Raw genomic sequence first — 14,864 nt, 5'->3', positions numbered from 1 at the left:
AATAACCTTCTGTCAAGTTTTTAAGTCAATCGAAGCAGAAATCTTAGACCTGTGTGCCGAGCTCTCACTTCTTCGCAGTATAAGATAAGCAAAGATAAAGGCCCATAACTTGCTGAGTTTTGTTCCGATTGGCTTGAAAACGAGATTAGTGTTAGACCGAAGACACGACCTGCCACTCGCTTTAAAAACTTTATCGCAAATTCAACTACCGCTCAGTAATCCGTAATGTCAAAATGAAATCCTTGGAAATATGTTTGATACTGGCAACACAGGCTGAAAAACTGCTTTTTTGGAATAACAGTTAGTAGCGTTGGTGACGAATGTTTTTTAATGTTACAAAACATCAACATGAAGTGCAATAAATTATTATGACTATGAAATCTAATGAATAATGACCTGAAAAGAATCAGAGACGACCACAAAACAGCCAAACACAGAACTGCAGTCTCGAATATCCTTGCAGATCGACTAATCAACGATCATAAAACGAGTTTCTTCCGCTAATATTTATTTTCCTACATTTTATGGTTAACGTGACCTAAGTTCGAACATCAATCGAAGAATTTAAGACATGTAATGGAAAACCACAACAGTAATCTGATGGTGATATGTTACGAGCATAGGTTCTACGAGTGATCGTTCGCACGCTCAGTAACAAGAGAACCCGAAAAATCAGGCGTGAACCTTACAAATAATGGAAAGACTTACAAGTGCGAAGTTTGCAGGTTAATTTGAATATAATTTCTACTGCAAACGAAGATTTCATCACTTCGTGCGATTCTTTAATATGTTTATGTTGCTGAACCATTTTGCGCAAGTTTCTGGTTAAGCCTTTCCATTGTCAATCGAATGCTGATCCTTTGGGTACCTCAAAATAAATACATTCGGGACAACAGCGACAGTTTTATGCTGGCTTGTTTTCTAGGACTTTTCCATTAACGGCTATCAGCAGTAGGACAAAATACTTTGTCAATTTGTTTGTTTATTTATACTTCAAGGATCCCTAGGTAACACACGTATAGCAACCAGAACAGTGTTGCTGAAGAAGATTATTTCCATTAATAACAAGGGGCGCTCAATACTATGGTGGTAAATCACCTACGGACACTTTCTATTTAAATTTTCCTTCGGAGTGCCTGGTCGTGTCGTCGGTTAAACCCTACACTGAGCAAAATACCATAGTAACCGTAACCTGTTTTCCATTGTCATTTCAACTATACGCTTAAATAGTAGCAACAACCATGATATATGACTATTCACCATCTGTATTGTATAAATTACTAGACAACAAAGACTACGACTTGACTAAACTATTTGTTTTTATGACTTTTCTGGCATGGTCATCCTGACAATGGTAGTCATCTCAAATATAAGAATAGATAGTTAAAATCACAATTTCTAGTAAGGTGAAATTGCTCTCGAGCCTTGTATATATGAGGTGCTAAATAGTTATCGCTACCATGTAAATATGTCCACAGTTTAATAATGTTACCATAATTAGATACATGGTTTAAAAGACGAGTATGAAGTTTGAAAACACTATTCATGTAGTCCATATCAACAGAATTTATGTAGTAAGCACATTATCGTATAGTGTTTTTCAACCTACTATGTATTACATTTGTGCTGACTATACAAATTGTCAATGAACGGGTGTACTGTTATTGTCACATAAAGTTACAATTTAGCAGAAAATGTCGTACCTGGGTAACACATCAGTGATGGATTTGAACAAAATATTCTATATTGTGACTGTGTACTTTGGTAGGTCTTGCAGGTATGTAAAGTTTGTAGCCTTACTAGTTTCCGAGGTTGAAATTCAATTTTCAACAGTTTTTCCGGCAACTGTTATGTTTTCCAGTGAAATCAACATCTCGTATACGGTTTATTATTCATTATCGGTCGCGATTGATGAAAAGGAAGATTATCATTTGATTCCCGGATTCAATTCGCTCGAATCCCACGGAAAGTCGCAGGTGAGTATCGAGGTTTGCATCTGGACTTGGCTAATAATTTCTTTCCTGCTTCAGGAAAAACTCCACCGGACAGAACCTTGAATCAACTGATGCTATCAAGCAATGCTAAGCTATATTTCACCAGGTATATTATTATTTGATTTGATGCGAAAATAAAATAGAGTTTAATGAAATTATTTTGTTGTTCTTATTTTAGAATTTAAATTCATAAAACTTTTTAACATTAGCTCATGTTTTGCTAATCTTCAGCATTGTTGAATCAACCACTGCCTTCAGTTTCGAAATAACTAGAAGTGAAATGTCAAAAATACCATGGCTCTGGTTATAGCGAAAATTACAATGTAAATAAAGATTCGGTCATGGTTAGCCTAACCATCTCAATCGTATTAGTTATTCATACAATATACTGTTCAATATTACTATTCTAGAGCCGATACCATTTATAGTAAACATGAACTTGACTATTGTTGAAATCATCTGATTTAATAGTCGGCTGAAAACCACTATACTCGCATGGTCACGTTGGCCCTCTACATAGTAACTGTTACCATAATATTTTTCTGAGTGTACCCGCCCCTTAAGAGCAAATTCAGCAGCTAGAAGTTCCATATGGAAGATCTATAATAGAACAGAAACTGGAACAAACGTATCCCCAGCAAGCCGTTCTAGTTTTATTTATTCGACCAGTTCTTCTGTCAAATTTAGAACTGGTCTACGATGCCGTTCTATTTTTTGTATATTTGAAACACGAGTAAAACACTGCTGGGGCTGCTAGTTTTTCTTGTTATAAGATCCAGATTTAAATTTTGTAACTGACATATATTATGCATCTAGAACTAGAACCAAATACAAATAATAAGAGCAAATTCAGCAGCTGCAAGATTCATATGGGTGGTCTATCATGTAAATGAAACTGAAACAATCCCAGCAATCCGTTTTAGTTTTATATATTCGACCAGTTCTACTGTCAAATTTAAAACTGGTATACATTGCTGTTCTATTTTTTCTATATTTGAAACACAGATAAAACGCTGCTGGGGCTGCCAGTTTATTTTTTTATAATTTCTAGATTTAAATTTTAAAACTGACATAAATTATGCATCTAGAACTAGAACACTCCTATATGCCCTAAATTAAATGGAACTACCTTTACTATTACATCGTGCATCAAACGGTTGAATCTGACAGTTGATGGAAAACAAACACTAACGTAGTGTGTGTGAGAGAAATTTTCAAGTGCACTATTTCTTTCGATTCTCGTTTCGGAATGACTCTGAGCGACATTTCGAAACGAATCGGCAATCCGGTTATTGTCTGATGCGCCCGTTTCTTGTGTACCGCCAACCGAGCAACTTTTTTCTTCTAGCAATATTTTTCTTGGAGTTTCCTCGAAAAATTGTGCAAAATGTCCGATGCTGAAATGAAAGATACCGGCGAAACGAAGGTTGGTATGCGACATTTGTTGTTGGGAGTTATGTTCAATAGAGGATAAATCATTCGCAGGGCGATGAAATGGACACCGCTGGTGTTGAAGAAGACGAACAGGATAGCGATGCTACCTCGAAAGATGATTCGGCATCCAGCGATAGTGACAGTTCGGACGACAATGAAGATGACGATGATGAAGCGAGCCGGATAAAACAGTATCTAGAACTGCTGAGAATGATACAGGAGGACAAGTATAATTACGACAACTACGTGAAACTGTTGGAGATTGCACAGTATGTTTTGTGGATTTAACCTAACGGGTACAAGGGATGAAATTAATTTGATTTTTTTTTGCTCTTGGATTGTAGTCAATTAACCGACCTGGACAAAATTCGTCAGAGCGCAGAAATCTTTGCTTCCGTTTATCCGCTATCGCCCGACATTTGGTTGCGCTGGTTAGCAACCGAACAGGGAATTGCCTCCTCGCCGGAACAACTGCAAGCGTTAGATAAACTCTACCGGCGAGCCTTGGGAGATTACTTTTCGGTTGAAGTCGCAGAACAGTATGGACTGATGGCCGTCCGAGCGGAACGTGAGCTTTCGGAACTTATTTGGGACACATTGATTCCGACGTATGGCCTGCACGTGACCAAGGGTCGTAATATTTGGGCCACCTATCGGGAGGATTTTTTAGAGAAATCTGAACAGTAAATGATTTGTTGCGGGAAATGATCTTTTTTTTCCTCTAAATTCTGTTTTGATTGTAGATCACCGGATCAGTTAAATCAGTTGGCGCGTATCTACGAGCGGGAGCTGAAGATTCCACTTAAAAATATGGAGGACTCTTACATCGAGTACAAGTTGCTGTGTGAGAAGCATAAGGAAGTATTGCAGGATCTGAACCCGGAAAAATTTGAACGACGCTACAAACAGGCAAAAGAACTTCTGCAGCGAATGTTACCGTTCGAGGAAAAACTGACCGCGCTTGAACCGCACTGTCATCAGGAAAGAGCAGAACTTTACCGGCTGTATATCAAGGAATGTCGATCGCAGTTGGCAGATGACGAGCTGCAAGTGCTGTACGAAAGATCCGTAACGGATTGTTGTTTGGACCCAACGATGTGGACGGATTATTTGAAATACTTGGACAAATATCCACCGGATTTGGACGAGAATCCAGTGTCGCCGGTGTTCAGTCAGACACCGGCCGATATCGTGAACCGTGCACTGCGGAACTGCCCCTGGAGCGCTGAGCTTTACGTTGAGAAGATGCGAATTGTGGAACGCGAGAAGCGTCCCAAAGAGGATATTCTGAAGATTATGGAGGAAGTAGCAACCGTGGAATTCCAAGCTCCTGAACCGGCGGTGAAAGTTTGGTTGGAATATCTGACATATTTGCGACGTCATGCCGATTTCGAGGACGAAAAAGAAAGAGACATTTTGCGTTCTAATTTTGAGTTGGCCTGGAATCAGCTTGGCCGAACGTGGGGTGAGTTGGCTGATCCGGAGTGTAAAATTTTACAGTTCTGGGGTCGGTTGGAGTACGGCCAGTTGGGTGATTTGATTAAGGGTCGCGATCTGTGGCAGAACGTGATGGACAGTTCGGACAATTGCACCCGGGCCGGACTTTGGATCGAATATGCCGAGCTGGAGTCGAAACGAGGACTGGATGCGGTTCGAAAGTTGTACCGAAAAGCGATCGGTTCCGTGGCATTGAATGACCCGGAAACCCTAGCAGCGGCTTGGATGCGCTTCGAACGATGCAACGGAACGTTGGAACAGTTGACTGTTTGTCAGGAGATTTGTACTGCCACCGTACAGGCATACTACCGGACACTGAATCAGTCGCGTACCGCAAAAGGTCGCCGTTCGGATCCGAAAAAAGAACCCACCGAGCCAAGCAAGAAGAAGCCTACGAAAAGATCTCTCGATGATGACGATGATGATGCTGGAGAAAGCAAAGAAGGACATTTCAAAAAGCCTAAGACCCCGATAGGACCGTCGCTGCCCAAAAAAGTTGATTCCTCGTTGGAGGAAAATACCAAGCGAATTCGTTTGGAGGAACCACCGGCGGGCAAAGAGAAGGATACCTTTAACGATAATCGTCGTTTGTTTTTCAGCAACCTAAGCTTCGACGCTACGGAAGAACAGATTCGTGCCACATTTCCGGAGTTGGCGTTCAAATCAATCGAACTGGTTCACGGTTCCAGTGGTAAAAGTCGTGGCTTCGGTTACGTAGAATTCGAGAACGAACAGGACGTCCAGAAGGCACTCAGTTTCGATCGTCGTCCACTCGATGGCCGCCCAGTATTTATATCTTCGTTGGCCCGCGATAAATCCAGTCGTCCCCATAAATTCAAATACTCGGAAAAGTTCGAACCGAACAAACTTTTCATCAAGGGCCTACCATTCGAAGCGGGAAACGAAGATGTGCGAAAGTTGTTTGAACCATTCGGGAAGCTCAGGGACGTACGGGTGGTGTTCTATCGCAGTGGCAAATCCAAGGGGTTGGCTTATGTGGAGTACGAAAGTGAGGCTGCAGCCAAAAAAGCCGTTCTGAATATGGATCATCACGAAATGAACGGATTCACGCTAACCGTTGCCCTTTCCGCTCCTCCACCCCGGGGTAATCCGACGGCGGGAGTCGAACCGGAAAATCCTACCGCCGGTAGCAGTCTAGGCGGAGGGAAACGACACGTCACTAAAGGGTAAACCAAAAACACGTTTTTGTTTCTTGTTTTAATTTTGAAATAATTCTTTATTTTCTGTTTTGCAGAGACGTCAAACAAAAACTGTCCACCATGATTCCAACTGCTCTTCTGAGAAAAACCGTTCCTACTACCAATCCACAAGCCGGCGGAAGTAGCTCCAACGGAAACAAACCAAAATCTAACGAAGATTTCCGTAAACTACTTCTAAAGTAGTTTCACTTGAACTTAGCATTAACAACTTTTTTTTTCGTTTTGTATATTCCTGCTATGAACGCTCATGCGGGAAGTTCGTTTTTTTTCTCTCTTTTCTTCTAACTTCTAAACACGTGTGTTCCGTGAATCTTACGATTATTTATATATTCTTCCGGTTAAGACAACCACATGAAAAGTACTAATAAAGTACCAAGCTTACCAAACCTGAACCCGTTTACTTAATTTTAACACTTCGCTTGACGTACGCCTTGATGCCGGTTGCTTCTCCGCCGTAGCGAGTGGTTTCTGTTCGCACCGGACGAATGGTTCCCTTGCGGCGAACCAAAGCCTTCTCAAATTTACGACGATTCTTAACGCGAATGTTACGCTGCTCTTTCTTTTTGTGTGGCGTAAGTCCCTTATTCTTCGCCATTTGATAGGTAATCTTTCGTTTGCCGTCAACGATTTCACCTTCGTCCGCATCGTCCGCTTGTTCTTCCTCGGAAGAGCTATCCATTCGTTGCTTTTTACTTGTTGGCTCGTCAGTTTCTTCCTGGTCCGACTGTTCCGACTCATCTTCTTCTGATTCAGCCCTGTTTTCCAATGATTCCAACATTTTCAATTTCTTTCTCTTTGGCTTATCTGGCGTATCTTGGGCAATCAGCTGGTCATCGATGTTCAATTCTTCACCCGACGCAATGTGTTCCAATATGGTTTCCACCTGGGGTTTGATAGAATTCTCATACTTCTGACTAAGTTCCACCAGAAGCTGCTTCATTTGAACCAACCGCTTGACTACTGGATGATTCTTAATTTTGATTTTTTTTGCCTTCAATAGCAAATAGAAGCTGATGTTGCTGCAGTAACTCAAGCTAAGATCGTACCGTACTTTCAGAAATTTCACGAATGGATGGTCCGTAATCTGTCTTTCGCCGAGATATTCCAACACTGGCTCCAAAACTTCGTGACATTCCAGCAAATTCTTTTCGAAATCTTCCACCAACCCATCAAATTCCGGAGCTTCCTTTCGAAACAGTTCCTGTTTTTGTCTCTCACTCAAATCAGATAAATCCGTTGTCAGTTTAATTTCTGCGACCTCATTTTTCTTATTCTTCTTCTTGCTGCTACGTTTGGTCTCGGTTGCTTCCGTGTCTTGTTCCGGAACGAATATATCCAACGAAAAATCCGCTTCATTTAATTCTTTGGCCAATCTTTGCTGTATCTCTCTTGCTTCGATTTCCTCCAGACGAGCTCGTTCCTCTTCCTGGGCAGTCAAACTGTCGTAGTCCTGATCGACATAATCCGCACCGTAGAAATCTTTTGCCTTCGAACCCCACGCCTTGCGGTCCGGTAAATCGTCGTCATCCTCTTTGTCCTCAATATCACTATCGTGCTCGAACTTACGAATCTCATCAAAATCGCCTTCTTCGTCCTCATACTCGTCATCCTCATCCTCACCATCCTCGTCGAAACCGAGAACTTCCTCTTCATCGGCATCCTCACCAGCAGCAGATTTCTTCCGGTTGCGAATTGTTTTCAACAGCTTTTGCTCTCGCTCATCGTATTCGTCGTCGGACTCGGACGGATCATACCGATCCCCCACATCGTAAAAACTGATTTTATCCGGCATTTTAGCTGCTGGAGAAAAAACTGCAACTAAAGTAGAACGAAAATGGAGCACACGTGTAGTTGGCTTTATTTGTAAACAACAGCACCCATTATAATGTAATGATGGTAACTGCGTTATGCATACACTTATCGCAAAATACTCAAATACAAGTGGCAAAAAACCCTATTCTACACACAGAAAAATCTTGGTTGTTTAGGTAGCGTTTACAGAGACCCTGTCAGCTTGGAGCGATCTCTATCTTCAGTTCAGCAACGCCATCGCACGGCGTCTCATTCAACATGTCATGTCAATTGTATGGGTGCGCAGTGCTGCTATTTTGGCGTGTACGAATTTGACATTTCTCTCCCCTACTTCTATGTACGTGATTCGATGCGGACTCGCCTGAGGGCGCCATGGTCGCAACAAAGGATGTTGCCAAAGATTTGTTCGGGAAATGTGAGAGCTGGATATCTTGTTAATATGATGTCTTTGGTTTACACTACTGATGTTTGCCAGCATCACGCAGAGAAAAATATTGTAAATGTAACTAAATCAGCTGTTTTTCAAAGAACGGCGAATCTAACATTGACAGAAAATGGAGAAAAATATTGATGAATGTTTCGACTTTGGTTTCGAATCGTATTTAGAAATCATCGTATATTCTTGGATCAACTTTTGATTAGTCGATGATCTGTTCGTTTATCTTTAAAAAGTATGCAAATTTTACCAATTTCCTTCTATATCTACTGAAGAAATCAACATGAAAAGAGTTTCGCCCTTTTTCGATTGGTTTACTTTTATGCTTCCTGTGTGAATGCGCATTTTTTTGTGAAATTAGTTGGTTTTCGTGACTAAGATAAATATTCGGGTAATTTTAGCGTCTCATTTACTATTTCCAGTAGTAAAAGGTTCGGAAACCATAAAAAATAAAGAAAACAAATAGTTTCGCCCTTCCTTACTAGGAATTGAAGTATCGCCCTGTTTGTTTGCATGGAACACGGAGGGCGAAACTTACGTAAACAAATGGAATGACAGTTTCGCCATTTATAGTTCTTTGTATTACTAAGATTGAGATTTTTGTAGAATTCGATTTTATAGGCAAAACTGTAGGATTTTGAAGCATTTATTGGTAGGAGAGAGAAATTCGATTTGTTTACTTTTGTAAGATTCGTCCTTCTTTGAAAAACAGCTGAAATCTGGGTTTCACGTAACGATTTATTTTGTTGAAATAGTGACAAAAGAAAAATTGGTTTAATATAGCAAATATTATTGCTTGAAACAACAAAACTAGGTATTTGATTTTGCTCAGTGGATTAGTTTGTTTCTATAAATATTTTGTTAATACCAACAAATATTTTACTTGTGCGTTCCTGTCAATTTTTTGACAAACAATTTCATAGTAAATTCAACTTGCAAAATCAGTTTAAAACGAACTAATTTTGGATAAAGGTAATATTTAGTGTTTTGAAATTATAAACTTGGCAGTTGAAATAAATGATAAGATATCAACTTGAAATGATTAGTATTTCAACTTACGCTTTTGTTTGTAAAAAATATTCATTTTGTTTTGTTTTTACGAGTAAAGTGATTTCTTTCGAAATAATATGAAGGCTTGTTTTTGGTACACTTTTCTTCAATTTATATATTTGTAAGGAATTTCAATTACATTTATATTCAATACATTTATAATATTTATCTACATACCACAATCAATCCAATATTACTTTTTATAGTCTTCAATGATTCGGTACCCTTTTCCCGGTGCCCTTCCGGTGAAGATAGAGATAACCTGCATCAAATATATGTTGTTAAGAAAGCGTGTTATTGTAGTTTCTAATATTATTAACTATCAATACTTACGTTTGGATTGATGAAAAGCCCGATGAAAAATATATAAGCAGATAAAATTTTACTTCTGAAACGCGTAAAAAACTTTTCTGTTCATTCACGATTGAAAAAACGACTCTGGTTTATAAGAAATAGACCTGATACGGTTCTTTTGAACAATAAACTTTGTTGTATCATTACACAAATAAGACAACAGATAGAATGAATAAATTTTGTTCTTAACATAAAGATAAAGCAGACTTGAATCAACATAGATATTGCGAATAAAATCAACTCTGCTTTTGTTGATACGCAATACATTGATGAATTATTTCAACAATAAAATCAGCTGGAACAGTTATTTTTTTTCGTTTGGCAAGACCAAAATATTTATTCACATTGAACAGAGATCTTTGTTGATGTTGAAAAGAGAAAATGGTTTAAAACAATCATATTCTAGATTGAAATTAACATGAATCAGATTTAAAAATCTACTAACCGATTTGTTATTTTAAACAAGCTCCATTTCTCTGCGTGATGCTGGAGCCAGTACACGCTCTATGAACATAACTCATGGTTTGAGTTGCGATTACTCAAATTCATAAACTGGAATAATATGTCAAAATTTGAGTATGGATTTGAATAAAATTAGCTCGTTGCCATGGGTTCTCTTGCATTTATTCATATATTAGAGTAAGCGTTGACTATTTAAATATTTGAGTGTAAAAATACTTCTTGCAGTTCAGTGCGTTTTCATTCTGGGAATATTCTTATCGAAATAAAGAATGTAAGAATACGTCGTTTTCCATTGCCGTTTCTAGATCCGGTTTTAGGAACATGAATCAACGTCAATCATAGATGTTTTGTAGTTTTAATTATGCTCAGTGAAAAGCGCAACATAAGGATATCAAAACAATTCAATTGTTACTCCAAACCGTTCAGAAGGAAACGGTTCTGAATCACTATTTTGCGCATTCAAAAGTAAGAAGAATAACTTTGTATATAAAAATTGACGAAGAAAAATTTCTTCATTTTGAGAGCAAGGAACTCAAATTTTGAGTTGAACTTACTCAAATTTTGAACACAATATTTTTGGTTATTTTTGACAGATCGATGGTTATTTCCCGACACTCCCGAATTCTTGCAATGAAAATTCTAATATTAATTCTTTAGTTGAAATTCTTTCCAGTGGAAAACAAACCCAAACAACTTTCCGTCAGTTAAATTTTAAAATGGGCCGCAGTTTTAGTTAAATTTAACTACTTGACACAAAATAACCACTCTAGTGTAAGATTTCAACCAAAAGTTAAAATTAACCGCGAAATGCCTTAGTGTACAGAATCATTGCATGGCTGATACTATGGATCCTACTGACAATTGGCCTTCTAAAGACAGTTCAACATATAGATGGCGCTGTTGTACAAACGATGAAGTTTTCAAATGAAGCTGTCAAAATACATAGGAATGTTTATTCTCAAGTGAATTTTTATTTATTTTTAGTTAAAATTGGAGTAATCAAAGAATAATCTGTTGTAATTAGGAAACAAACATTGATTCCTATCAATTCGAATTTCAACTAATATTTTTAATATTCCGCTTGAGAATAAAGTTTGTTGCTTTCAGAATGACCTACAGATTGATAATATTGACTTTAATTGTTGACACCGCTCTGAAATAATTGGTCTGGCCGTTTATTCCACCATTCCATTTGTTTAAACCTTTCATTTCGATTACGAAAATTGATGACATAACCTCATTTAGCATTTATATCTAAATATAGTTAAGTATTGAACAAATTAGGGTAACAGGGGTATTTTGGTCCGCTTTAGGATCGATTTTATTTTGGCCCACTTTGTAAAAATATCCACCAAATGTTTTGATATCTTTGAAAAATCCTTTCGCAATAGGTAATTTAATGTGATTAGCTTCAAACTGATGCAACAATGGTTACCTAAGATCGATTGAATCCATATAGTTTGTTAGGTGGGCCAAAATATATGAAGTGGCCAAAATACCTCTGTTACCCTAAAGGTTTATTTTTTATGCACAAGTTGAATGCATGCAAAAGTTTTACCCATTCCGTTGGTTTGTTCAAAGAAAAATTACTATGTTAGTAGCTACTTCCGCATTTAATACTCGATTCATATATGTCGGTTTTTCCCAAACTATTTTGGGTCATGAACCCCTTTACAAAAATTAACTTAGTCCTCAGACCCCCATCAACAAATTCCTTTGAAAATTCAATGGCTTGCATTTTTATTATTGATGTAACTTACCAATTTCTGCGGATGGTCAAATAAACACAACTTTTTAGCATGAATATTTCAAATAACAACATTAGTAGGGATATGATGACGGTCAGCGGCCATAAATTTTATTTTCATCTTATATTATTCAATTGAAAATGAAATTTTACCGCACTGGTAGTAGTAATCTCCGGAACGCAACGTAGACAAACAGCCTCCTGCTATGACGTCATGAAACTGTGACCAACATAATTCTGCAAAAACCAAAACAATGAAGAAGAATGGCTAACAAAAAACTGAATATTACAAACTACTTGTTTATTCAGTACCCTTTACCGCACTTCCCCGCAAATTATCGATCAGAATATAATCACTACGATAAGGAAATTGAGATTTTACTCGAATTGAAATGCTCGAATGTTTGTTTACCATACTCTGAGCGCTCTGATTGCCCACCAAATGCCCCAGATGTTGGCTACGCTAGCACTTGCTGCAGCGCCCTATCTTTGCCACCGTGCTGTAACAAAATGACTAAAAAGTGTAACGTAAAGTAACGCATCTTTGTTGATATGAACAAGAAATGTCAAGCTAGTTTGTTTATTTTATTCGGTTTTTAAAGGTGCTACATTCGTTTACCGAAACTGGTTTCGTTCATATTTAAGAGAAATACTTTAGCTTTTGTTAAGATGCAAGTGTGCAGAGTTTGTCTATGTCAGGAAGATAACATGCTGTTTCATTCGCTGTTTTCAATTCGAGAGGATCGCACGATCGCCAAGACGATAATGTTTTGTACTGGCGTGAAGGTGAGTTAAAAGTATAATAGTAATACATAGCTGTTGTGAATGTCCCTTAAATCTTACCGTAGATTAAACGAACGGACGGCCTATCTCAGCTAGTGTGTGGAACTTGTGCCGATGATTTCCTAAAATTCTTCAAATTGCGCAAACAATGTCTGGAAACGGATGCTTTTTTGAGGAGAAGCATTCTTTTAGAAACACCGATGAATGCAGCACTATATGAAACATCCAACGAAAAGGATGCCCTGGATACAAATACAATTGAAGAAGAGTCTAAATTTATAATTGAAGAAATTCAACATCTTAAAACAGAAAATGAATCAAAACAATCGGTGGTCTCGAGCGAATGGGTAATCGAAAAAATCGAAATATTGAAAGATGAATTTGATGACATCGACGCTTCAGAGAGTAATAAGTACATGGAGATCGAATCAGAAACTGAAAAAGACTCGCAGCCCACTTCTAAGTTGCGACGAAAACGAAGAGCTTCATGCAAGATATCACGCAAAAGGAAGAAAATGTCTACTTTTAACGACGATATTTCATCGAAGTTTGTCTGTTGTAGTTGTCCCTCTGAAATATTTGAGAGTCAAGAGGCCTTGGAAACGCATCGAACAGATCACCATGAAAAATATCGAATTGCGGATAACGTTATTCGGCCTTATGAGTGTGACGTTTGCTTTCAACGTTTTCTAACGGAAAAACATCTTCAACAGCATAAGGCGCGACCCTTCAAGAAACGTGAACATGTTTGCACCTCGTGTGGGAATGCGTTTTTCGCAAGTAGTACCCTCAAAAAACATGAAGAAATTTGCACTGTTACCGACCGAAACTACGCTTGTGACGAGTGTGGCAAACGCTTTACCCAACTCGGATCGTTACGGAATCATTTGAAGCTTCACAATTCAGAGAAAACGCACTCTTGTCCTATTTGCGGGAAAACCTTTCTGAAAAAGTTCGAAGTACCACTCCATATGGTTACACACACGGAAGAGCAGCCGTTTCCGTGTGATCAATGTCCCGCGCGGTTCAAACGAAAGCAAGCATTGAAAAACCACCAGCGGCATCACAGCAATCCAACGCCATACAAGTGTGACCTCTGCGATGAGTGGTTTAACAACTTCAGTGCAAGGAAGTTTCACCGCCAGAAGGTACACGAAGGGATTGAACCTTTCAAATGTGACCAGTGTGGGGCGAGCTACGGACGAAAAAATCGGCTCGATCAGCACGTCAAGCGTGCGCATGTTGAAAACACAAAAGCCTCAAGTGATGATGCTGCCTGAAATATACATGATATCTAATGGCGTTTTCGTTTTTAATTTGCACTACACCGGTGCAGTGCTACACTGAGGCATGAATAAACGAACAAAAATGACGAAAACATAAACAGTAACCATTGACTACAATTAACGATTCCATTGCACAGAGCTACACCAAACTTTTGATGAGTGCTACACCAGTGGTATCGGTGCAGAAACAGTGTAGCACTGGTGTAGTGCAATTGGTAAAAACGAACGGTTTAGGTGCAGCTTTCGCTACACCGGTGTAGTGCAATTTAAAAACGAAAACGACATAAGTACCAAAAATGATTTTTCACTTTGAATTTTTTTACTGTAGAATATTCCATCCATACACGCAGAAAAATAGAACACATTAGATTCTAGTATATTGAGTCTTTAAGTCAGCTTCAAACATTTGTTCGAATCAAATAAAATGCAATAGCAATGCACGTTAGATTAAAATATGTTGAGACATGGATTCAAATTTGAAAATTTCATTGAATCAAATCTTAAATTTATTTGATTTAAATGCTCGTTACAGTACGTTAAATGTATTTGAATCAAATATGTCGTAGTATAAATTCAAATTGAAAATTATGCTTCAACATTTTTTATTATTTCTACATATACGAAGTAATACGATATATTAGAATTAAATATGTTGACTTTTGAATTCAACTGAATCAAATATATTGAGCCTAAGCTTCAAATTTATGGATGTTTAATAAAATTTTCCGTTCTTACATAAAATACCAGAGAGTATTAATTCTAAAATATTGCCATTAAATGAAACTTTTC

General features: G+C 38.2%; 3 protein-coding genes across 3 annotated transcripts; 2 read left to right on the top strand and 1 right to left on the bottom strand.

The window, feature by feature from the left end:
• The first annotated feature begins 3,187 nt into the window (after positions 1-3,187).
• Positions 3,188-6,537, top strand: LOC131429480 (squamous cell carcinoma antigen recognized by T-cells 3). Its single transcript, XM_058593620.1, has 5 exons — positions 3,188-3,420; positions 3,480-3,697; positions 3,773-4,111; positions 4,172-6,112; positions 6,181-6,537. The coding sequence occupies exons 1-5, from the start codon at positions 3,382-3,384 to the stop codon at positions 6,326-6,328; spliced, it is 2,685 nt and encodes an 894-aa protein (XP_058449603.1). The 5' UTR covers positions 3,188-3,381; the 3' UTR covers positions 6,329-6,537.
• Positions 6,529-8,025, bottom strand: LOC131429481 (something about silencing protein 10). Its single transcript, XM_058593621.1, has one exon. The coding sequence runs from the start codon at positions 7,935-7,937 to the stop codon at positions 6,543-6,545; it is 1,395 nt and encodes a 464-aa protein (XP_058449604.1). The 5' UTR covers positions 7,938-8,025; the 3' UTR covers positions 6,529-6,542.
• Positions 8,026-12,580: 4,555 nt separating this feature from the next.
• On the top strand, positions 12,581-14,589 carry LOC131431989 (zinc finger protein 429-like). Its single transcript, XM_058597996.1, has 2 exons — positions 12,581-12,792; positions 12,855-14,589. Exons 1-2 carry the CDS (start codon positions 12,676-12,678, stop codon positions 14,067-14,069), a joined length of 1,332 nt encoding a protein of 443 aa, XP_058453979.1. The 5' UTR covers positions 12,581-12,675; the 3' UTR covers positions 14,070-14,589.
• Positions 14,590-14,864: the final 275 nt, after the last annotated feature.

This window comes from Malaya genurostris, chromosome 2, assembly GCF_030247185.1.
Source record: "Malaya genurostris strain Urasoe2022 chromosome 2, Malgen_1.1, whole genome shotgun sequence".
Lineage (NCBI taxonomy): Eukaryota > Metazoa > Arthropoda > Insecta > Diptera > Culicidae > Malaya > Malaya genurostris.
The sequence above is the reverse complement of the archived record's forward strand: the minus strand, read 5'-3'. Positions and strand labels throughout refer to the sequence as shown.